Below are 26,302 nucleotides of genomic sequence, written 5' to 3'. Positions count from 1 at the left end.
TGAGTCATCTCTCCAGCCCCATATAAAGCCTTTCTTAATCATTGTTTATCATAGTCATTTGTCCTCAGACTGACACTTGTATTTGTTTACTGTATTTTTTATTGATCTTTGGAAAATACTGCCTTATTCTGGAAATTAGTATATTTTGTGTGTGTGAATGTATCTACTATGGTTAAAAAACAGACTTTAGGGGCTGGAGAGATAGTTCAGTGGTTAAGAGCACTGACTGGCCGGGCGTGGTGGCGCTCACCTTTAATCCCAGCACTTGGGAGGCAGAGGCAGGCGGATTTCTGAGTTTGAGGCCAGCCTGGTCTACAAAGTGAGTTGCAGGATAGCCAGGGCTATACAGAGAAACCCTGTCTCGGAAAAAAAAAAAAAAAGGCATTTAAGAGCACTGACTGATCTTCCAAAGGACCCAGGTTCAATTCGCAGCACACACATGGCAGTTCATAACTATTTGTAACTCCAAGATCTAACACCCTCACACAGACAGACATACAGGCAAAACACCAGTGCACGTAAGATAAAAATAAAATAAATTATTAAAAAAAGAAAGAAAGAGACTTTAACAGGGTGTAGTGCTGCATGTCTTTAGTGCCAGTAGGTGGATCTCTGTGAGTTCAAGGCTATCCCAGTGTACTTGGTGAGTTCCAGAACAGCCAGAGCTACAGAGTGAGAACCTGTCTACAAACAAACAAACAAACATCATAACAACAAAAACAAGAAACCAGACTCCCCTATACTAACTACCTGTATAACCTTGCAGTAAATAACTCCATGGTTCAGTTTTCTCACCATAGTTATGTGGCACAGGGGGTGTGATTAGGATCCAAACAGCTCATACTCTCTTAGCCCTGGTTCAGAGTAAGCGCTCAGAGGTCATTTGTCAGGGCTGGAGAGATGGCTCAGGTTAAGCACACTTAACTGCTCTCCTGGAGGACCTAGGCTCACTTCTTAGCCTTCAGGAGGTGGCTTAGAATTACCTGCAACTCCAGTTTCAGATGACCTGTGTCCTCTTCTGGCTTTCATGGGTACTGCATTCATATACCACGTACACATAAATAAAACATACAGATACACACATACACATAAATAAAAATAAATCCATTTTATAAAAGAAGAGTTACCAATTTTAAGCTTAAAAAAAGCTCATTTCCTGTCCTTTTTCTGATTTTTTTTTTTTTACTAATTCTCTTGTATGCCTCATGAAGTGATTTGACTTTTTTTTAATAAAATTCCCCTTATCTGATTTGTTTTGGGTTTGTGTGTGTATATATATATATATATATACATATATATATATATATATATAAATCAGTCATTTTTTCCTCCCCTAAGGTAACAGTTTTGGCAGCACAAAACATCTTTTAGCAGACTGTTAACAATAGCCATAAGCTAACTCCTCCCTAAGCACACGCTGACATTTTCCTGCCATGAGCGAGCACAATTGTGCTCCCCACCTCTTACAGTGCTCTGTGCTCTGCTAATTTGGAATCTAGGAACCTTTTATGGCTCTGCTCCAGATTCTCAACAGCCAGTTAGTGTTTGCAGAGCCTTGTGCTCCCTTTGCCATGCCATTCCCTTTGCTCCTCACAGTTACCACCCATTCCAAGACTAAGTGCTTTCTATAAAGCAGCGCAGCGAGCCCACTCTGCCTCCTACACAAGCCCTGGCTCCCACAGCACTGCCAGCTCTGTTTGCTGAAACACCCTTTCATGGTCATTCCTTAATTCAGCTGCAGCACCAGTTAGTCCTTCCGTGAAAGGACTGGGCAGAGGGGGTCGTCTGTTACACAGTATTTATGCAGGCTTGTCATCCAGCTTCTTTTTTTTTTTTTAAGAATTATTTATTATATATAAATGCACTGTAGCTGACTTCAGACACACCAGAAGAGGGCATCAGATCCCATTACAGATGGTTGTGAGCCACCATGTGGTTGCTGGGAATTGAACTCAGAACCTCTGGAAGAGCAGCTATTGCCCTTAACCACTGAGCCATCCCTCCAGCCCCCAAAATCCTACGTCTTAAATTCGTTGTTTTTAATTTTTAAAAATATGCTGCACACGTAAAATTCATTAAGTTCTAACTAAATGAATTTACTTAAAATGGAGCCAGTGAAGCCACATGCTGTTTTAAGGTAGAAATTATTATTTTCCTGAAGGATGAAAGTATAGCCATCCTGTACTTAGAATTGCAGAATCTGCTTTGAGTGTTCATAGGAGGAAGGCTGGTGACCCTTGAGAAGTGTGCTTAACAGTCATCGTGTGCCCAGCTGCTCACTTAGTGACTGTGTGGTTAGCTCTAAGTATCTCCTGTACATTTCAAAGACTACTTCTGAAGCAGGCTTCATTATCATCCACCATTGGTGGTCGTGCTTCCTCTTAAACCAGTTTTGTGATTCCTTTGATTCCTCCCTAAATATTAATCTACCACTTGCCAACCCAGAATACTCAAGCTTATCTGCTTGATGCTTTAGGATGAGAAGTCATGCCGGTTGTTTTCGAATGTTATAGTATTAAATAGAAATAAAGAAGAGCAGTCGCAGAAGTCCTGACTCCCGGGGAGCTTTGTATTGCTCTTGCAGCAGCAGCAGATCCCTTGCTTCCAGCTTTTATGTCCTTGTTAAAGTAGGCACCCTGACAGTTTTCTCACTCAGCCATGCTAAGTGCCGCTGTGAACTGAGTAGTCTTTATGTCTGTCTGTATCTGTGTTCACCCCAAATCATGAGAGAACATTTGACTCAGCCAACAGCTCAATAATGTCTCACTTTTTAGGATTAATGTCCGTGTTGGCAGAAATAAGACCGAAGAATGACTTGGGGCATCCATTCTGTGAAAACTTGAGGTCCGGAGACTGGATGATCGACTACGTGAGTGGTCGGCTTATTTCAAGATCAGGAAGTATTGCTGAAGTAAGTAGAATGGGGCTCGAGTGCAAACAGTCGAGGGGCATTGAGACTTGGGTTTTATTACCATTGTAGATAAGTCACAGCTTCCTCAGGCCAGTTTCCTTTCTTGATCATGTTTCAGTTCTAAGGAGTGGTTATCTGTTAATGGGTTACTGGCCAGCAAAGTCACATATTTAGACTTAACTCTTCAAATATATCCAGCCTATAAACACACCAAATTAACTTTTCACATTATTTCTGTAACAGGTTGGTAAATGGTTGCAGGCTATGTTCTTCTACCTGAAGCAGATCCCACGATACCTCATTCCCTGCTACTTTGATGCTATATTGATTGGTGCATATACCACTCTGCTGGATGTAGCATGGAAACAGATGTCAAGGTATAGATGGGCATAGTTGGGTGGAAGCTATAAAGAGTCATTTTATACATGATTTTAAAAGACCAAAACCTGAGGAACTGTCACAGACACAGAGCTGAGAAGCTTTTCCGGTGGACAGTCAGTTTATTAGCGTCCTTTAGTTTAGAACATGCAAAACCAAATGGAGAGTTTGCTTGGGGGTTGGTTTGGTTTTGAGACAGGGTCTCATGTACTGAAGACCTCAGTTACACCGTGTAGGCAAGGCTGAGCTTATGCTTCTGGTCCCCCTGCCTCCACTTCCAAATGCTGAGATTACAAGGTGCATCCACTTTATAAGATGCTGAGGATCAAATCCAGGGCTTCAGGCATACAGAAGCACCCTACACACAAATATACTCACTGTGTACACGTTTTAACACTTGATGGAGATGTTTGGGTGTCTAGCAAGCATAAGGCCTTGGGTCCAGTCCCCCGTAAGGGGTGGGGTTTAAATCTAGTTTACAAAGCCTGTAAAATATGATATGGAGGAGCTGGGAAGATGACTCAGAGGTTAAGAGCACTGACTGCTCTTCACTTCAATTCCTAGCAACCACATGGTGGCTCACAACCATCTGTAATGGGACCCGATGCCCTCTTCTGGTGTGCATGAAGAGAGTAATAGTGTACTCACATAAAATAAGTAAATAAACCGTTTAAAAATATGATATGAGTCGGGCGTGGTGGCGCACGCCTTTAATCCCAGCACTTGGGAGGCAGAGGCAGGCGGATTTCTGAGTTCGAGGCCAGCCTGGTCTACAAAGTGAGCTCCAGGACAGCCAGAGCTATAAAGAGAAACCCTGTCTCGAAAAACCAAAAAAAAAAAAAAAAAAAAAATGATATGAAAAACCAAAATTATTTTATATTACTTGTTTTATTATTAATTAACTTATTAAATGACATCCATAAAACTATTTTCTTATTTTACACATTTCTGTAGAAAAATCAGTTGGCAAAAAGAATGCACAATAAAAGAGCTCAAAAGATCGTGTTTCCACTTTGTTACAGCTTTGTTCAGAACGGATCCACCTTCGTGAAGCACCTGTCACTGGGTTCTGTCCAGATGTGTGGAGTCGGGAAGTGCCCTTGTCTGCCGCTGCTTTCTCCCTCGCTCCTGGATGTGCCATGCAGGTTAAATGAGATCACAAAGGAGAAGGAGCAGTGCTGTGCCTCCTTAGCTGCAGGTGAGGCTGGTGGTGGAGGTCAGAGGTCAGGTGGGAACAGCTGTAATGGTCAACAAGGAAACCCTGTGGGAAAACGATGGTTTGTAAAAAACATATTATCCAAGATTTTTATGCCATTGCTTAGTAAGCTGCTCACTTAGTAGCCTCTCACTCATAACAATAATTCTTACTATGCAACTGGAACTGTGTATTAGCCACTTACGTGTATTTTTGACTGTGGTTGGGTAGTCCTTTCTTCTGCAGGTATCTATTAAGTCCCAGTTCTTGACATCTTAAATATCTTTCATTAAATTTAATACCATTTTCCTCCCTGGTGTTTAAAGGTAAACCATTGTAGTTATTAAGAGATTGCAAGTTATGAAATACAAAACATGTTAAGTGAATTTTTTATCGTATGTCTTCATTGTTGCCAAATACTTTAAGCCATATTTACTGACACCATCTTTTGCAAGTAGGTCTCAAACATCCAAATAATGAGAGTATGCCTGAAGAAAGGGTTTTCTTTTTAGTAAACTTCTAGTGTGTTCTTAGAAAGCATCAAGTAGTTGAGGCGGCTAAAGTTTAGAACTTCCCGTTGCTTCTCAGGCTTTTGGTAACGTGAAGTATAGCATTTACAGCTTTCCAAATTAGTCTGAAATATATAAGATAAGACTAAGTAGTAATAGCTTCTCCGTGGTTTCCTCTGCTAAGTTTAAGCTCTTCGTTTGCGTTGGCTCAGGTCAGATGAGAGACCTTGTGGTACCCAACAACACTCCCTTTGCTTTATGCTTTAGCATAAAACTATGTCTTCAGGCCGGGGACAGAGGTGAGCCCAGCACGTTCAGTCCCTCAGCATCACACACAAAACATTGCTTAACTAAGAAGAGGAACAGAATGACCGTCCACTTTAATTCTCTAATTGTGTTTCAGGTTTTCGTTTGCCTGATGGCTCTGGCAGCCGTCATTCCCCAAGTGCAAACAGGTCTCAGTAGACAGAACTGGGGCAGTGTGGGAAAGCCTAACTTTTTAAAGCCTATTCCACAAACTGATAACTTCAACCTTTTAAATTGTGCACTGCTGCTATTAAACACCACCAAAATATATGCATTTATTTATGTCATTTAGTGATAAAATTTATAGCACTTGATATGTAGTTTATCTAACAGATATATAACACAAATATACGTAATGGTTCTAATATTCTGATATTTTAAGGGAGTATTTTGCCTAATTCATTCTAGACAAAAGTAAAATGTTAGCAGATTTGCCAGTAGGATACAGTTTGTTTTAAACTGATAGAAATGCTTCTTTTTGTAGTAGTATTACAATAAAAAAGATGTAGCTAATGTTTACAACAATTGACAATGTAGAAATTACCTGCAAAATGCTTGATCTGTAAGTTGTGTCCTCACAGAGGACAAACAGGGAACATAAACAGCTCTGCATTCCAGTGCTAAGGGCTCCTGACTTTTACTTTCTGTAGTAGTTGAGACAAGATCTTACTGTGTAGCCCAGGTTCTCCCCAAACTTGACTCTGCCTGCCTGCACCTCCTGTGACTTTGAATTAAGTGTGTATCTTCATTTTAACATTAGTAAACTCCGGGATTTTAAGGCATGCTAATTCAAACTCACTCTGGAGTCTGAGCACGTTGCATGTAAGATGTTGAGTTACAGCACTGGGAAGAGCTGCTGACATTGAAATCGGTGCCAAAACCAGCTTTCTGTCCAGTCGCAGTGTTTCTGAGGGCACTTTGTACATCCTTTTGGAAACAATATAGGAAATAAATCTATATGTGCCTTTAATTCTGTTTTATCTTACTTGGAATATTCAAATTAGTAACACTGAGGTCTTTGATTCTATCCTTATAAATTGTTTATATAAAAGCATAAGACCTAAAATTATTTCCTACATAATTACATATTATATACACACACATATGTAGTGTGTGACAGTTATAACACTATTAATCTATTATAAAGTAATGTGGAATTTGATGATAAACTTTCACTGTAGGTAAATTAATAACCATTTAATTGGATATTGTTGAGCTAATCATTTCATATTTATATTAATTTATAGCCCTTAGAGTCAGGACAGAATTTTTAATGTATTTAAAGTAGTATCATCTCACTATGTATATTAAGTATGTGATCTCTAATTTTAAGCTTTTAAGTTTTTAAATGCAAAGACAATTCAGATAGTCTCAGAACCCCTCTGGTTCTTAGGGCTGGGATGAACTGAATTGCAGAGCCCTGGCTGAACACCACCTTTAGTCTCCTGTGAGTCACAGGTGCCTTTCAGATTCTGATATCCATAAAAGCAGATGTTCAGGGCAGATGTACATTTCGCTACAGAGAATTCTGGAAGGTTTGCAGACTCCTTCTCATTCGCCCTTTAGTCCAAACCTGAAGTGTGATTAACACATGACTTTGTGGTCTTTGGCAGGCTTACCTCACTTTTCTTCCGGTCTTTTTCGCTGCTGGGGGAGGGATACTTTCATTGCCCTTCGAGGGATGCTGCTGGTTACTGGACGCTACCTGGAAGCCAGGTAAGAGCCTCTGCAAAGCTGGCACAGTGACGTTCCATCTGACCCATCTGCTGTCAGTGCTGGAAAAGTGTGTGTGTGTATATGTGTGTGCACTCACAGGCATGCCACCATACACATGTGGAGCTAGAGAATGGCTTGCTGGGGTTTTACTTTCATTCCGCCATGTGGGTGCCAGAAATCCAATTCAATGTTAGGCTTGGTGGCAAGTACCACCGAGCTGTCTCATAGCCTCCAGATTTTTTAGGTTTTATTTTTTATGTGCTTGTTTGGTAGGTTTAGAGAATTTCAAAGGAAAAAGGCAAGTTGGAAGTGACTACGCTCCATGCTAGGTCAGATCGTCTTCAGTGTTCATAAGTTTATTTTTAAAAACTTAGACCCATTTTCTGCTTTCATAAAGAGTATTGCTGACTCGTTTTAAAAAGGAATTATATTAAGTTTTTCTCAGTTCTTGTTAAGCTTACAACCCCCAATTTGATTCTTTCCAGGATGAAATGGTATTTCCTTTTATCATGGTGATAGGAATAAATTTATTGCAATTAAAAATGACATTCAGCTAGATGTAGGAAATACAAGCCTTTGATCCTAGCAGGCAGATCTCTGTAAGTTGAGGCTTGCTTTGTCTACATAGTGAGTTCTAGGACAGCCAGGGCTTCATAGAGAGTTCCTAATTTCAAAAGTCCTAAAAAAATAAAAAGTTCCACAATAGTGCCATCTTTGGTGAGTTCTACAAGTCATTGTCACTCAGCATCACCTGTGACCTTGCTGAACATGCAGGTGCTTGGTTCCCAAATCAAAGCCCCTCAGTCCAGACCTAGGGATGGGAAGGTGTTGGAAGGCCAGAACTGTTCCCACAACATTATCTGGTTCTCCAGTCATTATCAGCAGCCTGAAACTAATTTAAATGCACTGCTCTGTAAGCTAAAAATTTTAGCATAAAAGCATTTTATGGCAGGGCGTGGTGGCACACGCCTTTAATCCCAGCACTTGGGAGGCAGGCGAATTTCTGAGTTCGAGGCTAGCCTGGTCTACAGAGTGAGTTCCACGACAGCCAGGCTATACAGAGAAACCCTGTCTCAGAAAAAAAAAAAAAAAAAGCATTTTATGAAACTTTATTTTTATGCTATAGAAAAATTACTAGTGTTTTCCTCTTCAGTTGTAGAAATTTTATTTGTAATAATTTTAGTTTTGTTTTTTAAAAATGTTTATTTTAATTATGTGTATAAGAGTTGTGTTAGTTAGGATTTTGCTGCTGTGAACAGACACCGTGACAAAGCAAGTCTTTTTTTTTTTTAAATATTTTTTTATTACATATTTTCCTCAATTACATTTCCAATGCTATCCCAAAAGTCCCCCATACNCCCCCCCCCCAATTCCCTACCCACCCATTCCCATTCTTTTGGCCCTGGCATTCCCCTGTATTNGGGCATATAAAGTTTGCAAGTCCAATGGGCCTCTCTTTCCACTGATGGCCGACTAGGCCATCTTTCGATACATATGCAGCTAGAGTCAAGAGCTCCGGGGTACTGGTTAGTTCATATTGTTGTTCCACCTATAGGGTTGCAGATCCCTTTAGCTCCTTGGGTACTTTCTCTAGCTCCTCTATTGGGAGCCCTGTGATCCATCCAATAGCTGACTGTGAGCATCCACTTATGTGTTTGCTAGGCCCCGGCATTGTCTCACAAGAGACAGCTATATCTGGGTCCTTTCAGCAAAATCTTGCTAGTGTATGCAATGGTGTCAGCGTTTGGAAGCTGATTATGGGATGGATCCCTGGATATGGCAGTCTCTAGATGGTCCATCCTTTCATCACAGCTCCAAACTTTGTCTCTGTAACTCCTCCCATGGGTGTTTTGTTCCCAATTCTAAGAAGGGGCACAGTGTCCACACTTTGGTCTTCATTCTTCCTGAGTTTCATGCGGACAAAGCAAGTCTTATAAGGACAACATTTAATTGGGGCTGGCTTACAGGTTCAGAGGCTTAGTCTATTATCATCAAGGTAGGAGCATGGCAGCATGCAGGCAGGCATGGAGCAGGAGGAGCTGAGAGTTCTACATCTTCATCTGAAGGATGCTAACAGGATACTGGCTTCCAGACAGGATGAGGGTTTTATAGCCCACACCCACAGTGACACACCTACTCCCACAGGGCCACACCTTCTAATAGTGCCACGCCCTGGGCTGAGCATATACAAAACCACCTCGGGGGTACTGATATTCAGCAAGACCAGAAGAGCATTGGATCCCTGGAGCTGGAGTTATAGACAGTGGTGAGCCACCCAGTGTGAATGTTAGTAAAACAGTTAGGTTTTCTGCAAGAGCAGTGCGTGTTCCTAACCTCACTTTGGTCATTTTAAAATTGAACTGTCTAGGTGGTTACCTAAAATGAACTGCATCTTCCCCTTCAAACCTAATATAAAGTATTTTCTAATTGAGTGGTGACAATTATGCAGCATACAGTTGGGGCTGCCTGGGTACGGTGGCACACTCCTTTCGTTCCAGCACTCTGAAGGCAGAGAGAAGCAGATCTCATTTGAGTTCAAGGCCAGCCTAGTCTACATTGAAAGTTCCAGGACAGCCAGGGCTACATAGTGAGATGCTATCTCAAAATAAATGAGTAGGTATGCAAATAAATAAATAGTAAATTGAGAGACTTACAAGGTATCTCAGTGGGTCAAGGTGCTTGCCATGTAAACTTGGTGACCTGCCATCAATACCTGGAAGCAACATAAAGGTAAATAAAGGGAACTGACTTCACAAAGTTTTCCTCAGACCTCCACACATATACTGTGGCACAAACACACACACCAATAATGATGGTGATGATGATAATGATAATTCTTTTAAAAATAGGGGGAAGTAGAGAGATGATTCAGTACTTAAGAACACTGGCTGTTCTTCTGGAGGGACCCAGGTGTGATTATCAGCAAAAATATGCAGACTCACACCATCGATAACTCAAGTTCAAAGGGATTTGATACCAGGTAGCCTGACATACATGTAGGCAAAACACCATACTCATAAAATAACATTTAAAAAAAAAAGAACTTGGAAGGCTATCTGCTTCTGTATCAGACACCCTGAGCCAATGGTTTAGAAGTCAGATAAAAAAAAATAATAAATCTGGGTGGACACCTTTAACCCCAGAACTCTAGAGGCAGGCGCAGACAGATCTCTGAGTTCAAGGCCAGCCCAAAGCTAGCTCCAAGATAGCCAGGGCTATAAAGAGAAACTCTGTCTTGAACAAACAAAAACAAACGAACAGGATTGAGCAAACCACGGTGGCAGCACCCTTTGCCTGAGGTTTGGACAGCTTCCCATGCTGGCTCACATCAGCAGCTGCCAGCCGCCATCCTCCCTTCAGACAGAGCCCTCACCCTACTGCATAACATGACTGCTGCAGTTACCGTGCCTGAAAGGCTCTGACGTAGAACACCCAGTCAAGGCTCGGGGTTGAAAGCGTTGTAGAGTGGTGGCTACAGTAGCAGTGCCCATCCTCAGTCATCACTGTGAGCTGTTACATGGCCATCTGGATCAAGGGCTGTCATACTGTGTGCTGTCACCTTTTGTGTGACCTGTAAGCAAAACTAGAATAGAAGTTTCCTCTGGTGCTCTTAGGAGGCAAGTATTAAACTGAGATATAATAAGCACTATACCGCTTCAGTGACCTTTCCAGGGTTAGACCTCACCTGCTGGATATAAGCTTTCTAGAGTGCAGTGCCATCTCAGACTAAGTTCTCGTTTGTACTGGGATAACCACAGAACATAAACTGTCATCTGTCGGTTGATAATGTGAGTCATGGTTGGGGCTTTGCTCTTGTTGTTTTGAGGTTTTGTTTTATTTGTTTGTTTCTTTGTTTTAAAACAGGATCTTACCATGTAGCCCTAAATAGCCTACAACTCATGTAAGCCAGCTGGTGTAGGAGTCACAGAGACCTGACTACTCCCACCTCCTGTGTGCTGGGATAAATTATAATTTTTAAGGCCAGCTTCTGTCCATTTGTCTTCTTATATTTTTACTTTGTTTTTTATCTCTACTATGTAAAGTAATAAAATGCATATTGGAGGATTACTGAAGTACCTGAAATATTGAGTATCATAGATTTCAAAGATAAAGCTCGGACCTGGAGAGACTGCTCAGTGGTTGATGGCACTCACCGCTCTCAGTTCAGTTCCCAGAACCCACATGGCAGGCAGCTCACAACCATCTTAACTCCAGTTCTAGGAGATCCAACATACTTCTCACCTCCATGTGGTACTTTACACCATACACGTGTGGTATACATATATACACACAGGCAAACACTTATACACAAATAATAAAAATAAGTATGTCTTTTTTAAATATAGAAGTTCTAGCAGTCCTTATAAATAACTGACTGAGGGCCTGACTCCAAAGATGCAAAACCTGTTACAGAAAGGGAAAGTTCCCCAGATTACTAGAGAGAAAAGCTGGACAACCAACCCCCCTGACCCCTGAAAAAGTGACCTTTTTCCCCCTTCGTTTTTATAGGAGTTTTCATCTCAAATGGCCCATTTGCTTCTGTTGTTTCAGGAACATCATCTTAGCGTTCGCCAGTACCCTGCGGCACGGTCTCATCCCTAACCTCCTCGGCGAAGGGACGTATGCCAGGTACAACTGTCGGGACGCTGTGTGGTGGTGGCTGCAGTGCATTCAGGACTATTGCAGGACGGTTCCAAACGGCCTGGACATCCTCAAATGCCCGGTGTCCAGGATGTATCCAACAGATGACTCTGCACCCTTGCCTGCTGGTACACTGGTAAAGAGTGTTTCTTAAAATAAGTTTTGATAAAATGTAACTTTATTTTTTAATGTAAAATATTAAGGCTCCAAGTCATAAGAATTCAAATATTTTTTTTAAAAAAAGTCAATATCGGGCTGGAGAGATGGCTCAGTGGTTAAGAACACCGACTGCTCTTCCGAAGGTCCTGAGTTCAAATCCCAGCAACCACATGGTGGCTCACAACCATCCATAATGAGATCTGACGCCCTCTTCTGGTGCATCTGAAGACAGCTACAGTGTACTTAGATATAATAATAAATAAATCTTTAAAAAAAAAAAGTCAATATCAATATTCCTTTAGGGTCAACACAGTGAGAAATTACAGAGATAAGACTTGCTGTTCGCTTAAACCCAGAGTGTGGAAATGCAGGAGCCACTGCTTTTTCCAGCGCCACCCCACTCCCTGCTTCTTCCTTCCAGGGAAAGTACATAACCCCACCTTCCTAGAGTTGAGGGATTTAGGAAAACAAGAATGTAACACATTCCTAACAGAAGCGATGTCCCTGCCGTCTCCAACAGGACCAGCCTTTGTTTGAAGTCATCCAGGAAGCTATGCAGAGGCACATGCAGGGCATCCAGTTCCGAGAGAGGAACGCCGGTCCACAGATCGACCGAAACATGAAGGACGAGGGTATGTAATGGCAGCGCCATAGTTAAGACTTACCAGTGCTGTCAAATTAGCCCTTGCTGTTGCTTTAGAAATACTTGTGTGCAAAACTTGAAGCTTTCCCTGAGAAGGCAAACCTTGTGTTGCTAAAGAAAAGATAAAAGTTTGTGGTCCTTTGTCAGTCAATTTTCAAGGTAGTATTGACATTATAATTTTTTTATGTATATGAGGGTTTTTTACCTGCAAGTATGACTGTGTACCATGTGCATGCTTGGTGCCTGCAGAGGTTAGGAGAGGGCGTCAGATCCCTGGAACTGGAGATTGAGATGGTTGTGAACCCAGGTCCTCCACAAGAACAGCAATGTTAACTGCTGAGCCATCTCTCTAGCCCTCAGTGGTACAATTTCTAATCACAATGCTAGTATTACTTTTTTTAAAACCAGGTATGATGGTCTATGCCTGTAATCCAGCACTCAGGAGGTAGAGGCAGGGCTATCATGAATTCAAGACCGTCTAAGCTACACAGTGAAACCTTGTCTCAAGAAAATAAAAAGGAAGCCCAGCATTGTGGCCCAAGCCTTTAGTCCCAGCACTTGGGAGACAGCTTCCTGAGTATGAGGTCAGCCTGCTGTACAGAGTGAGCTCCCGGTCAGTCAGAGCTCCACAGAGACACCTGTCTCAACAATTAATTAGGTAATTCTGACTCTGAGAATTGAATGTTAAGTGCTGAGCTTTGTGGTGATGGCTTTACCACTGCCATTCCCAATTAATTCTTGAAGACATTAATATGGTTCCACAGTTAAAAATGTGTGTTAAACAAGCAAGAGAGTCAGAACACAGATCTCCAGAGCTTGTGTAAATGCCAGGTAAGCTGGCGGTGATTCCATCCTCTGAAGGAACAGGTAAGCCAGCCAGTGAGACCTGAATACCATACAGAGATAGCTCTGGGCCTGACTGAGAGGCCCTGACTGTACAAGCAAGGTAGAAGAGGGAGCAAGGAAGATTTGACATCAACCTCGGGCCTACACACACTCGTGTGTGTGTGTGTGTGTGTGTGTGTGTGTGTGTGTGTGTGCGCACACGAGCACACACGGGAACATACATAAACATGCGTATACACTACACATACACACATCTGAAAGATGTTATTTAAGTAAAAGATTATATTACATTATTCCCATGTTCACTAAATGAGAGAACTAAAAGTCAGCTTCCCAGGGCGCTAGGGGGCAAAGGGAGGATGTCACCCATAGTTGACCTCTGCCCACAGTGGCTTATTAGTATATTATGTTAAAGTCGTTACACTCTCTTAACTTACTTAGGGTTTACCATGTCCTCATCCTTAGGTCAGCCAGTACAGAGTTAGTCACCTCATCGCCCCTCAGTTATACTCTGGGGAGGTTTTGATGAATTTGAGGTATATTTACTTTAGTCTTATAAATATGACTTATGTGAGTTTTTAGTTATAATTTAGAAAGAATTGCAGATTCATAAAAAGTTGTAAAATGATACATAGGATACAGCACCCTTCAACTGTTAGGATGTTTAATGGAAATGGAGTAAAAGATCAGAATCCAGCTGTGTAGTAGGATGCTGCTACCTGGGCTGTGCCCGTTCCCTTTTCACCGCTCTCCATATCACCTCATCTGGACCTGCCATCAGCTCTGTGAAGCCAGAGCCTTGTATAGTTTATGAGATACCACCATATAAAGGTGTAGAGCTAGTCCATCAGCCAGACATTTTATGTATCCCATATACCCACTGCAGCCCCACCCTGGTCTCACTACAAATCTCTCCCTCCCTACACTGCCGTTATTTTGAACATATTTATAAATGCATTGTTTTTTTGTTTTGAGATGAGTCTCTCTGTGTAGCTGTCCTGGCTCTCACATGTAGACCAGGTTAGTCTCAAACTCACAGTGATGGATCGTCTGCCTCAACATCCTGAGTGCTGAGATTAAAAGTCTGGGACATACACCAGCTTTGAAAATTTTATATAAATTGAGTATTCAGTATATAATTTGTTTTTTATTTGGCTGATCAAGACAGGATCTTTCTATGAAGATTTGTGTCCTGGAACTGCTGTACAGAGCAAACTAACCTTGAACTCATGGTGATTCATTACTTATAGTATTATAATAGTATAGTAGTATTGTAGATACAAACATTAACTCACTAAGTTAATTGGTAACAATCACTGGTACATTTTGTTATCCTTCACTAAGCGAAGTCAATGGAAATAGGTTAGTATCCAACGAACATTTTATGGGATCTCTGAGATATTTTAGGGTTTACTGTTGTTGTTGTTGCATGAAACATTTCAACTTTAAGCAAAATAATTTTTACCTTTGAAACTGGTATTGAAATTAAATATATTGATTTACTATATTTTCTTTATATCTTTCTGTTTTACTTTGAAAAGAAATAAAATAATACCACATAATCCAAAGATTCTCTTTTTTGTTTGTTTGGTTTGGGGTTTTTTTGGGTTTTTTTTGTTTTGTTTTGTTTTTGTTTTTCAAGACAGGGTTTCTCTGTGTAGCCCTGGCTGTCCTGGAACTCACTTTGTAGACCAGGCTGGCCTCAAACTCAGAAATCCGCCTGCCTCTGCCTCCCAAGTGCTGGGAATAAAGGTGTGCGCCACCACTGCCTGGCTCAAAGATTCTCTTTTAATTACTTATTAGGGTTAATGACTAGGCTACTGTTTCCATGTATATTTTTATACTTTATATGTTTGAGCATGAATAAATTAGAAGTGCCATATATTATGAAGTATAAAGGCAATGTGTTTTATATATTATATGATTATATTAGGTTCTTAAATTCTACACTCTACACAAATGTATCAGATATGTAAAAGAATCATAGATTGAAGTCTGCATTTTTAAGTCTTTATTAAAAAGGTTTTTATTTGCTGCCTTCTGTAATATGTTTACTAAACCATTTTGTCTTAGGGACTCAGTCCTCTTGCTCCATAGACATCCAGCTTGTTCATTCCAAGGACAGAGCGTGTCCTAGTGTACATGATGTTAAGACATTCCTCTACGGAGTAGACCTGTGATTTTGCTAATGTAAGCAGTGCTTTAGAAAGAACATCATGATATGCAGTTCATGGTACACACAGGTGTTGTTGGAAAGAGAAATAAAATTTATATGTATTTTCTAAAAAACTGAATGATTTGTAGTTGTTTTTAATAAAAACAAACAAACAAAAAAAGAGTGTCACTATGAGGCTTCTCTAGCTTCAAGTTCACTACATAAGCCAGCTTCAAACTCGTGTGTGATCCTCCTGCCTCTGCATCCTGAGTGCTAGGACCACAGACCTGTACCTCCATGGCTGCTTTGTAAGTGTCGTATTTTGCTTTTTCAGGTTTCAACATAACTGCGGGGATTGATGAAGAAACAGGATTTGTTTATGGAGGAAATCGCTTCAACTGTGGCACATGGATGGATAAAATGGGAGAGAGTGACCGAGCCAGGAACAGAGGGATCCCAGCCACCCCAAGGTAGAGTCTGTGTCCGGATGCTTCTGCCAAGGCACTTTTAATCCACTGGATCCCTTTTAAACATACTCACAGCATCTTCTGTTCTGCTAACCATGGTCCTCACAGTAAAGCGTTCCAGACCTGTCATTCCTCCTCCTCCTCCTCTTCTTCCTCCTCTCCTCCCTCCTCCTCTGCTGTTTCCGTCTTCACGCATTCATCCCTTGCCACCATTATTACAGATAAAGCCACCGCCCTCTTGGTGTAAATAACCTATTCTCATCCAAGAGCTCTCATGAATTTTGCACCTCTACAAGAATCTCAAACATTTTATGATTCATTATACCAATGGTTAAGACACCTTTAAAATAAAAAAAAAAGTTACAATTATTCTTGGTGTGTGTGTGTGTGTGTGTGTGTGTGTGTGTGTGTGTGTGTGTGCAAGTCAGAGGACAACGTATGAGCGTCACTTCTCTCGCCTCACCATGTGGCTCCCAGGTCATCAGACTTGTCAGCAAAGGCCTCTCTACCTGCTGAGCCATCTCACCATCCCTCTTTAAGACATTTCTTAATGTGGACTTCACACAATGTAAAGATTTTATTTCACCAGCCTTACAAGTATGGAAAACAACGAATCGAAACCTTTTATCTCTAACTTTGTTATCCAAGGGTTTTTCTCTTACAAGTTTTGAAGTTATCAACAAATATCACAAGTTCTTGATACTGATTTAAGCTTAGCAACTATTTTCTTTAAAAAAAAAAAAAAAGTGTCCATTTGGGAGGTGCATATGTGTGCAGGCACCTTTGGAAGCCAGCAGAGGTCATGTGATTCTCCAGAACTCAGGCTACAGGCACTTGAAGGCTGCCCACTGTGGGTGCTGGTGTAGGTGCTGGGAGCTGAACCAAGGTGGTCGGCAAGAGCAGTAATGGCTCTCCAGCCTGGAAATTGTTTTCTTATTAAAGATTTATCTTCAAACACATCAGCCAGGACTAAAGAGAATGAAAGACCCTGTCTTCAAAGCACAAGAACAAATGAGTGTGTCAGGAGAGCCTGGAGAGATGGCTGAGCTGTGAGGAAAGCCTGCTGCTGGTCCACAGGGCCCAAGCTTGTTTCCTAACATTCAACAGTGGGAGGCTCTCAACCACTGCAGCATCAGTTCCAAAAGATCCGGTGCTCTTATCTGGGCATCCACACGTGTGCCATGTGCACATAGAGATACACAGCATACACAAATAAAAATACGTCTTTTTAAATGTTAGAAACAAAATCAATGCCAACATAGTAAGGGAGGAGATTTCTTATGTGATCTATGTTACGTATAACCTGACGATGTGGGCACAGGTAGTTGCTTGCATGGTGCATTAGTTATAATATTCAGCAAAGTCATTGGTAGTGGTTTGGTTTGGTTCTATTCTACCCAGAGCCTTCATTATTTCTAGACGTTCAACTCTGAGCCACATCCCCAACCCAGAATTACTGAGTGAATGCCCTTTTAAATAATGGTTAAATAAGCTCAACATAGAAAATACATTTTTCTAATTTTAGAGATGGGTCTGCTGTGGAAATCGTGGGCTTGTGTAAATCTGCTGTTCGTTGGTTGCTGGAATTGTCTAAGAAAAATATCTTTCCTTATCATGAAGTCAGAGTAAAAAGACATGGTAAGCTGGCCTGTTTTCCAAGGAACCTACAAGTTACTAACCTTTGTCGCTGTCTTTGGGTTCAGCCAACCGATACCAGAAAAGGCTAGCTTTTAAGAAGAAAGAAAAATGGTTAATTCCCAATATGGAAATGCTAACAGATGGTTACTGACACCGTTCCTATAGCACCAGTGAGCTGAGAGAAGAGGCGGCGTGGTGCCTGCCTCCATGGCCTCTCCCTCACTCTGTGAGCAAGTCACAGCGCATGGGCAGTCTGGAAATCTTCCCATCTCTTTCTGGAACAACTCCTATGCAATAGAAGCAATGTTTGAGCTACCTGTACAACTCTAGACTTTCTAAAAAGTAAAAAGAAGTAGATGAAAGTAACTGTATATTTAATTCAGTGTATATGAAGTGTTGTTTGTTAGCACAGTGTGTTGAGTATAAAGTTAGTCCTGAGCTGTTTGTCATTCTTTTGGGAGAGATACTTGATCTTTGAATTTATAGCATATCTCCATCTAAAGCAGCCACATTTTCTAAAACATAGATAATTTATTTCATAATTAAGCTAAATATGAAGTTTTGGCAATAACAGATTTTAAATGTTCTGAATATCTACAAAATGTCTTATATCACTTTTCAGGAAAGGTTGTGGCAGTCTCATATGATGAGTGGAACAGAAAAATACAAAACAATTTCGAAAAGCTGTTTCATGTTTCCGAAGACCCTTCAGATCCTAACGAGAAGCATCCGAACCTGGTTCACAAACGTGGCATCTACAAGGACAGCTATGGTGCGTCAAGTCCTTGGTGTGACTATCAGCTCAGGCCCAATTTCACCATAGCAATGGTTGTGGTGAGTGATGTGCCTTCACATTTCAAAAATGTCAAAAATGTCATGGTAACTCTACTGAGGGCCTTTTTTTTTTCCTGTTTGGTTTTAAGTTCCACTACCCATGAAACATTATTGCTTTCTGGGTAGTTTTCTATGGTTTTAGAGTAATTTAGTATGCATACTACCTCTAATCCAAAACATTTAGTGTCAAAAATGGAAAATAGTGGATACAGAGAAACAAACGCTCCCAGAGTCACACATGCCCTGTACCTGGCGCCCATACACACACTGGGCTGATGGACTGGGTCTCTTAGGCCAGGTCCAGCTGCCTCAGTTGGCCTCAACCCTCTCACCCTTGCCTCCTGAAAACTGAGGACATTTGTGTTACCTCAGCTCGTGCCACAAACAGCTCCCCAGTGCACTAGACAGAAAGCTCTGTGCTAGGGTAAATCCACAGCAGCTTATAGTCACAGCTGTCTCCTTTGTGGTCTTTCTCTCGTTAGTTCTATTTAGCTAAGGATTATATTTTTATTATTTATTTTATTTTACCATTTTATGGGGGAGAGGAGAAGGAGCCTGCATGTAATGTATGTCATGTATATGTAGTGCCCCAAGAAGCCAGAAGAGGGCATGAGATCCCTGAGACTAGAATTACACCCTGTAGGTGCAGGGAAATTGAACCTATATCCTCTGGAAGAGAAGCTAGTGTGCCTAACCACTAAGCCATCTCTCCAGCCACCTAGTTAAGAATTCTTGATCCCCTTTTATTGTAAAATCTCAGTATAAAAATAAACTCTTCAGGGCAGTGGACTAGGAGGGCTGTGTTTAGCCATGCCTCCCTGGGTGTTTGACTTTGTCAAAAAGATTACTAAGCAGCTGTTACTAATTGTACTGGTACGAAAGTGTACCCTTTCGGACTGGAGAGATGGGTCAGTGGTTAAGAGCACTGACTGCGCCGGGCGTGGTGGCGCACGCCTTTAATCCCAGCACTCGGGAGGCAGAGGCAGGCGGATTTCTGAGTTCGAGGCCAGCCTGGTCTACAAAGTGAGTTCCAGGACAGCCAGGGCTATACAGAGAAACCCTGTCTCGAAAAACCGAAAAAAAAAAAAAAAAGAGCACTGACTGCTCTTCCAGAGGACCCCTGGGTTCATTTCCCAGCACCCACAACTTTCTGTAACTCACACCCTCACACTGACATGCATGCAGACAAAACCCAGCCATGCACATAAAATAAAAAGAAAGAAAGAAAGAAAGAAAGGAAGGAAGGAAGGGAGTGCAGGCTTGCACAGAGGCAGCTTTGGCTTGGTGCCTTTGCACCGCTTTCTCTGTAAGATGGGTGCAGATTTTCTCTCCTTCCAGGAGTCACACACACTTGTGCTGTTGGCGTACAAGTTCTGAGTTCATTATCACCAAGAAGAGAGGAGAGAAGCTTCGGGTATGCGTATAGGGCTCCTGCACGCCTAGGAAGGATGTGGCAGGGGGAGGTGAGCTCTGCCTCCGTTGTAGCTGTGCCTCCTGTTTGGTTCTTGTTCACAGGTGGCCTGTGCGCTCTCCCAGCCTCTCAGCTGAGAGAGGCCACTCAGATTAGAGTCGTCAGGTTCCACTCTCCATCTAACCTACACCATATTCTTAAATTTTTTTTTCAGAGTTTACAGTTAACTTACATGAGTAAGAACTAATTGTCTGCAATATTAAAATGGTTTTTCTTTGTTTATTTCACCTTCATTAGGCCCCTGAACTCTTTACTGCTGAGAAGGCTTGGAAGGCTTTGGAAATTGCAGAAAAAAAATTGCTTGGTCCCCTTGGCATGAAAACTTTAGACCCAGAGTAAGTTGGAATATTAGTATTAAAAAGGTTGTTGAGCTGGGCGGTGGGTGTGAGTGCCTTTAATCTCAGCACCCGGGAAGTAGCAGAAGCAGGTAGCTCTGAGTTGAAGGCCAGCCTGGTTTACAGAATAAGTTTCAGGATGGACACAGAGAAACACTGTCTCAAAAAAAAGAAAGAAAGAAAGAAAAGAAAAGAAAAAGAAGAAGGCGGGCTGGTGAGATGGCTCAGTGGGTAAGAGCACCCGACTGCTCTTCCGAAGGTCCAGAGTTCAAATCCCAGCAACCACATGGTGCCTCACAACCATCCGTAAAGAGATCTGGCGCCCTCTTCTGGAGTGTCTGAAGACAGCTACAGTGTACTTACATATAATAAATAAATAAATCTTTAAAAAAAAAAAAAAGAAGAAGGCAGTTGAAATTGTGTTTAACCCACATAGATAAGTATTATTAGTATTAGGCTAGAGAGATGTCTCAGCAGTAAAGAGCACTGACTGCTCTTCCAGAGGTCCTGATTTCAATTCCAAGCAACCATATTGTGGCTCACAATCATCTGTAATGGGGTCTGATGCCCTTTCTGGTGTGTCTGAAGACAGCGACTCATATACATAAAGTAAATAAATAAATCTTTAAACTAGCTCTTGAGCCCGGCATGATGGCACATACCTGTATCCCAGTCCCTGGATAGTTGAAACAGGAGAATTGAGAGTTCATGATGGCCTTCCACTGTCTCACAAGTTTGAGACCAGCCTGGCCACATGAGAGCCCATCTCGTGCTGGTAAGAAGCTGTTAGAAGGATGTAGCTCAGTGGTAGAGTGCAGGCCTACCACATATAGGACCCTGGGCTCTGTCCCCAGCACCACACCGCAGTATTCATTTATGTATATAAGTGTTCTGCCTTCATATATTTCTTTGTGCCACATGTGTGCCTGGTGCCCTTGGAGGCAGTAAGAGGGCATGGGATCCCCTGGAACTGGAGTTACAGATGGTTGTGAACCATCATGTGAGTGCTGGAATTGAACCCAGGTCTTAACTGCTGAGCCATCCTTCCAAGCCCTCGAGGACAGTCTTTTTGTTTTGTTTTTGTGGATAGTTTTTCCATACTCCTGGATAACCTGCAATTGTTTGTGCTATTTTAAATGGCAGGCATATGTGTCCACTTGTAATGGTGGCTGTAATGATCTTTACCAGAGTCTTCTCCATCTTTCCTGGACAATTGCACCACCCTTTCTGCCTAAATCAGTAAAGAACTGTGGCTTTTTTATCTCACAATTTGCATTTGCAAATGTCTTTACTTTTATAAACTTTTTCCTAAATTTCTAGGGTCTTTCTGGGTTTTTTGTTTTTGTTTTCTTATGTTTTGCCTACATGTAGCTCTGTTGCACCACTTGCATACAGTTCCCACAGAAGCCAGAAGAGGGCATCAGATACCCTGGAACTGGAGCTACCAGTGGTTGTGAGACATGTGGATGCTGGGAATTGAACCCTCATCCTCTGGGGGAGCAGCCAGTATGCTTAACATCTGAGCCAGGTTTTTATACTTTACCACACGCTGATTTCCACTGCAGACCAGGCTGGCCTCTGCCTCCAGAGTGGGGTGGAATTAAAGGCATGTGCCGCTATACGTGGCCCACCTTCTTTCTTCCTTGGTTGGGTTTTTGTTTTTGTAGCTTCCTGGAACTCACTCTGTAGACCAAACTGGCCTTGAACTTAGAGATCTGCCTGCCTCTGCCTTCCCAGTGCTAGGATTAAAGTCATGTGCCACCACTGCCCCTGTGTCTCCTGGCCTTTCTATATACTGATCTTGCTATTTCGTTTCTGTTTATTGAGACAGAGTCTTACATGTCTGACACTGACCTTGAACTCCTGACCCTCCTGTCTCAGCCTCCTAGCATTAGACGCATACCGCCATGCTTGCCTTGATTTCATTCGTGATACCCAAAATTTTGTATTCAGACACTTGTTATTTTTTGTCTGTTTGCATGTTCAGCTCAGGTGTGGTGGCACACAAAGGAAGGTCTCTGTGAGTTCAAAGCCAGCCTGGACTACTGAGACATTTCCAGGGCAGCCAGGGGTGCACAGTCAGGCCCTGTCTCAAACTCTAAGCCCTCAAAAACAAACAGAAGACCTGCTGATCTCACTAAAAGTTAATGATAAAGGTTCATATGGCCACTTTGTGTCACGAAACATTTTAAAAGTTACAATTTAATTAAATCTTACTATGTATAACTCATCTCTGGGCAGTGTTAATACACTGCTCAGAATATAACTTTGTTTTAAATTCTACATATTATAGCGATATCTATATTCAACTGTTATTTATAATCTGACCTTATACTCATTTTACTTTTTTTAAGATTTATTTATTTATTTATTTTATGTATATGAATACACTATAGCTGTAAATATGGTTGTGAGCCGTCATGTGGTTGTTGGGAATTGAATTTTTAGGACCTCTGCTTGCTCCTGTCAGCCCTGCTCTCTCAGTCCCTGCTTGCTCCAGCCCAAAGATTTATTTATTATTTTACATAAGTACACTGTAGCTGTCTTCAGACACACCAGAAGAGGGCGTCAGATCTCATTATGGGTGGTTGTGAGCCACAATATGGTTGCTGGTATTTGAACTCAGAACCTTCGGAAGAGCAGTCTCTTACCCGCTGAGCCATCTCACCAGCCCTCATCTTAGTTTTTTTTTTTTTGGGGGGGGGAGGTTTTTTTGTTTGTTTGTTTGTTTTGGTTGGTTGGTTGGTTTTGAGACAGAGTTTCTCTGTATAGCCCTGGCTGTCCTGGATCTCACTCTGTAGATCAGGCTGGCCTCGAACTCAGAAATCTGCCTGCCTCAGCTTCCCGAGTGCTGGGATTAAAGGTATGTGCCGCCACTGCTCAGCCTCATTTTAGTTTTAAAATAGCTTCCTAGAGAAATTTAAAACATGACCCTACATGGACTAAGTTTGTATAAATTGTGGGATACTTCCCCAGTATAGATAAGGCCCGAGGTTTGATCAATAGGCACCACAAAATAAATACTTTACATAAATAATGCCTTTCTGCTCTGTAGTCAATAAAACCTTATCTTTACTTTTTCCTAATTCAAACAACTGTTTGGACATTTTAATTGTTGTACACACATTGAAAGCCTACTGAAATGGTTGACTTTAAATACAATATAGACAAACTCCTTGAAAATAAGATGCCTCAATATTTTTATTAATTTTTAAAATTAGCATATAAAATAATAAGTTTAATTATGACACTATTCATACATATTTCTGTAAAGGCTCCTCCCCCTGCTCCCTGGCCACCTGTCAATCTTCCCCCCCCCCCCCCCACCCTCACTCTGCCCTCACATTACTTATATCCGGTACTGTTCTTCCCTTGCCTTGCCTTGCCTTGCCTTGCCTTGCCTTGCCTTGCCTTGCCTTGCCTTGCCTTGCCTTCCTGTCCTCCCTCCATGGGCCCTCCTCTAGTATCATTTATATCCTACCTCTATATAAATTAGTCTGGGATGTAAATGAAAAGAAAACATGCGGATCCTTGAACACATCGTTAACGCCCCCTGTACTTGGTGTTAAGTAAGGTACTGGCGCTGAGCGAGCTCACGCTGCAGATTAGGAAAGAGGTTCTTTTCTTGCCGTTGTTGCTGAAATGCCGATGCCTCCTGTGTGAGGCCTGACCCTCTTTTACTGACCTCACACTCCAATCCTTTTGCAGTGACATGGTTTACTGTGGAGTTTATGATAATGCCTTAGACAATGACAACTACAACCTTGCTAGAGGCTTCAATTACCACCAAGGACCTGTAAGAATTTCATTTTCTTTTCAGAGTTTTCAATTTAACTTATTTTTAAATAAAGTTAGATATTCACAATTCTTTTTCTCTTTGCTTTTAAATCATATTTAGGAGTGGCTGTGGCCAATTGGGTATTTTCTTCGTGCAAAGTTGTATTTTTCCAAAATGATGGGCCCAGAGACTGCTGCGAAGACTGTATTTTTGGTTAAAAATGTTCTTTCTAGACATTATGTTCATCTTGAGAGGTAAGTCGTCCCATTCCTGGTGTCCAGTCAGTGTATTAGCTACCAAGTAAGCAAGGTTTCCTTAGAATTTGTCTTTGTATGCCAAGTGCATCTTCATGGAACCCACCCTGTGCTCTGTACCGTAATTTCAACCATGGCATTTCTACTTCCGTTAAGTAATTTGGTTCTTATATTTTATAGAAGTATTTGAGGATCTTATATTTTATGATCTATACTTGTAGAATAGTCTTTAATTTTCAGAATAACTGATAATTTGGATATGATTAAGATAGAATAAAATAATACTTGAAGTATTCAGGTTGAGCCTTTTGAGTTGATTCATTTATCAAGTAAAATTTTTCATTATTTTGAAAATATCAGTTGGTCTTTTGACTATTACTTCAAGTGGTATTTCTTGTGCCCTTTGACCTAATTATTAGTAAATTAAACAGTGTTGGTATTGTGTACTTTTCTAAGGTGGTGCAAACTTAGCCAAAGACTTTCTTAATTCCTTCGTTTTAAGATTTATTTATTTATTTTATGTATATGAGTACACTGTACACTATACAGATGGTTGTGAACCTTCATGTGGTTGTTGGGAATTGAATTTTTTTAGGAGCCCCGCTCACTCTGGTCAACTCTGCTCGCTCAGTCCCTGCTTGGCCCAGCCCAAAGATTTATTTATTTTACATAAGTACTCTGTAGCTGTCTTCAGACGCACCAGAAGAGGGCATCAGATCTCATTACGGGTGGTTGTGAGCCACCATGTGGTTGCTGGGGTTTGAACTCAGGACCTTCAGAAGAGCAGTCAGTGCTCTTACACGCTGAGCCATCTCGTCAGCCCTACACCTACATATTTACAGTTTGAGTCCTAACATTAGTCTAAAAGACTTAAATTATTGCCAGCCTGGGGGGTTTCTTCCTAGAATCTCAGCCCGTGGGGGGGGGGGGGGGGGGCGCAGCAGGAAGATCATGAGTTTAGAGCCATATGACTACATGATGCCCTATCTCAAAATGCAAAACAGGCTAAAATTATGCCTGAGAGAATATTTACATTTTTTTAAAGTTTTAGTTATGAAGCTGGGCCTAGTGAAACACATCTGTTTTCATCCAGCACTTGGAAGGCAGAGACAGGAGGATCACTGCAAGTTCATGGCCAGCCTCAGCTACATAGCAAGTTCCAAGCCAGCCTGAGTTCCAAAGCAAGACCCTAACTCAAAAAAAAACAAAAAACAAAAAACATAAATAATAATGATGAAAGACTCATTTGTATTGCTAGTATTAAATCTCAAAACATAATTTATTTGTGAAATCTTTATACACACACACACACCTTTAGAATATTGTTTTATAACAAATGACTTTGATTACTTCTAGAGTTAATGGCAAACCTTGGGACTTGCCTACTTTATTCATATGTATTAAGCTGTGTCTCATAAAATGCCTTTCCTTTTCTTTCTTTTCAGATCCCCATGGAAAGGCCTTCCAGAGCTCACCAATGAGAACGGCCAGTACTGCCCTTTCAGCTGTGAGACACAGGCGTGGTCAATGGCTGTTGTTCTTGAAACCCTCTATGATTTATAGTTGGCTCATAAATAGTAATTGTGTGAACACTTGACATTATTAAATGCAAGGTCATAAAGAAATGTAAGCTCAACTCATTTTAAAAATCTCATTCATAACCAGGGAATGGTGGTACACACCTTTAATCCCAGCTCTCAGGAGGCAAAGGCAGGCAGATCTCTTGAGTTCAAGACTAGCCTGGTCTACAGAGAAAGTTCCTGGATATCCAGAGCTACACAGAGAAACCTGTGTCTAAAAAATAAAAACAAAACAAAAAATTATTGATCTCTTTTTGGCCTTTTTTCTTAAAGAATATCATATGTGCCACCACACCCAGTGTCTGCAGTACTGGGGATCACATGCAGGACATCATGCATGTTAGACAAGCTCTCTACCAACTGAACCTCATGCTGTGCCCTATCTTTTTCTACATTCTGTTGATTTGAATCAGAAAGAAATATGATCATTTCCCATAGAAGGTTACCAAAAAAGTATTCTTCAAAGCAGGGTTTAAAAAAAAAAAA

General features: G+C 41.4%; 1 protein-coding gene across 2 annotated transcripts in view; it reads left to right on the top strand.

The window, feature by feature from the left end:
• Positions 1–25,866, top strand: part of Agl (amylo-alpha-1, 6-glucosidase, 4-alpha-glucanotransferase) — a 58,976-nt gene extending 33,110 nt beyond the window's left edge. For both annotated transcript variants that reach the window (XM_021157864.2, XM_029475200.1), the window contains exons 22-34: positions 2,775–2,911; positions 3,155–3,288; positions 4,312–4,487; positions 6,913–7,015; positions 11,567–11,792; positions 12,336–12,447; positions 15,794–15,929; positions 17,452–17,564; positions 18,187–18,398; positions 20,107–20,204; positions 23,913–24,000; positions 24,103–24,236; positions 25,682–25,866. In XM_021157864.2, coding sequence (XP_021013523.1) covers positions 2,775–2,911; positions 3,155–3,288; positions 4,312–4,487; positions 6,913–7,015; positions 11,567–11,792; positions 12,336–12,447; positions 15,794–15,929; positions 17,452–17,564; positions 18,187–18,398; positions 20,107–20,204; positions 23,913–24,000; positions 24,103–24,236; positions 25,682–25,799 — 1,787 coding nt within the window. In that variant the 3' untranslated portion in view covers positions 25,800–25,866. The remainder of the gene's footprint in view (positions 1–2,774; positions 2,912–3,154; positions 3,289–4,311; positions 4,488–6,912; positions 7,016–11,566; positions 11,793–12,335; positions 12,448–15,793; positions 15,930–17,451; positions 17,565–18,186; positions 18,399–20,106; positions 20,205–23,912; positions 24,001–24,102; positions 24,237–25,681) is intronic.
• Positions 25,867–26,302: the final 436 nt, after the last annotated feature.

This window comes from Mus caroli, chromosome 3 (assembly GCF_900094665.2).
Source record: "Mus caroli chromosome 3, CAROLI_EIJ_v1.1, whole genome shotgun sequence".
Classification (NCBI taxonomy): domain Eukaryota; kingdom Metazoa; phylum Chordata; class Mammalia; order Rodentia; family Muridae; genus Mus; species Mus caroli.
Note: the sequence above shows the minus strand (reverse complement) of the source record. Positions and strands in the feature narration are given on the sequence as shown.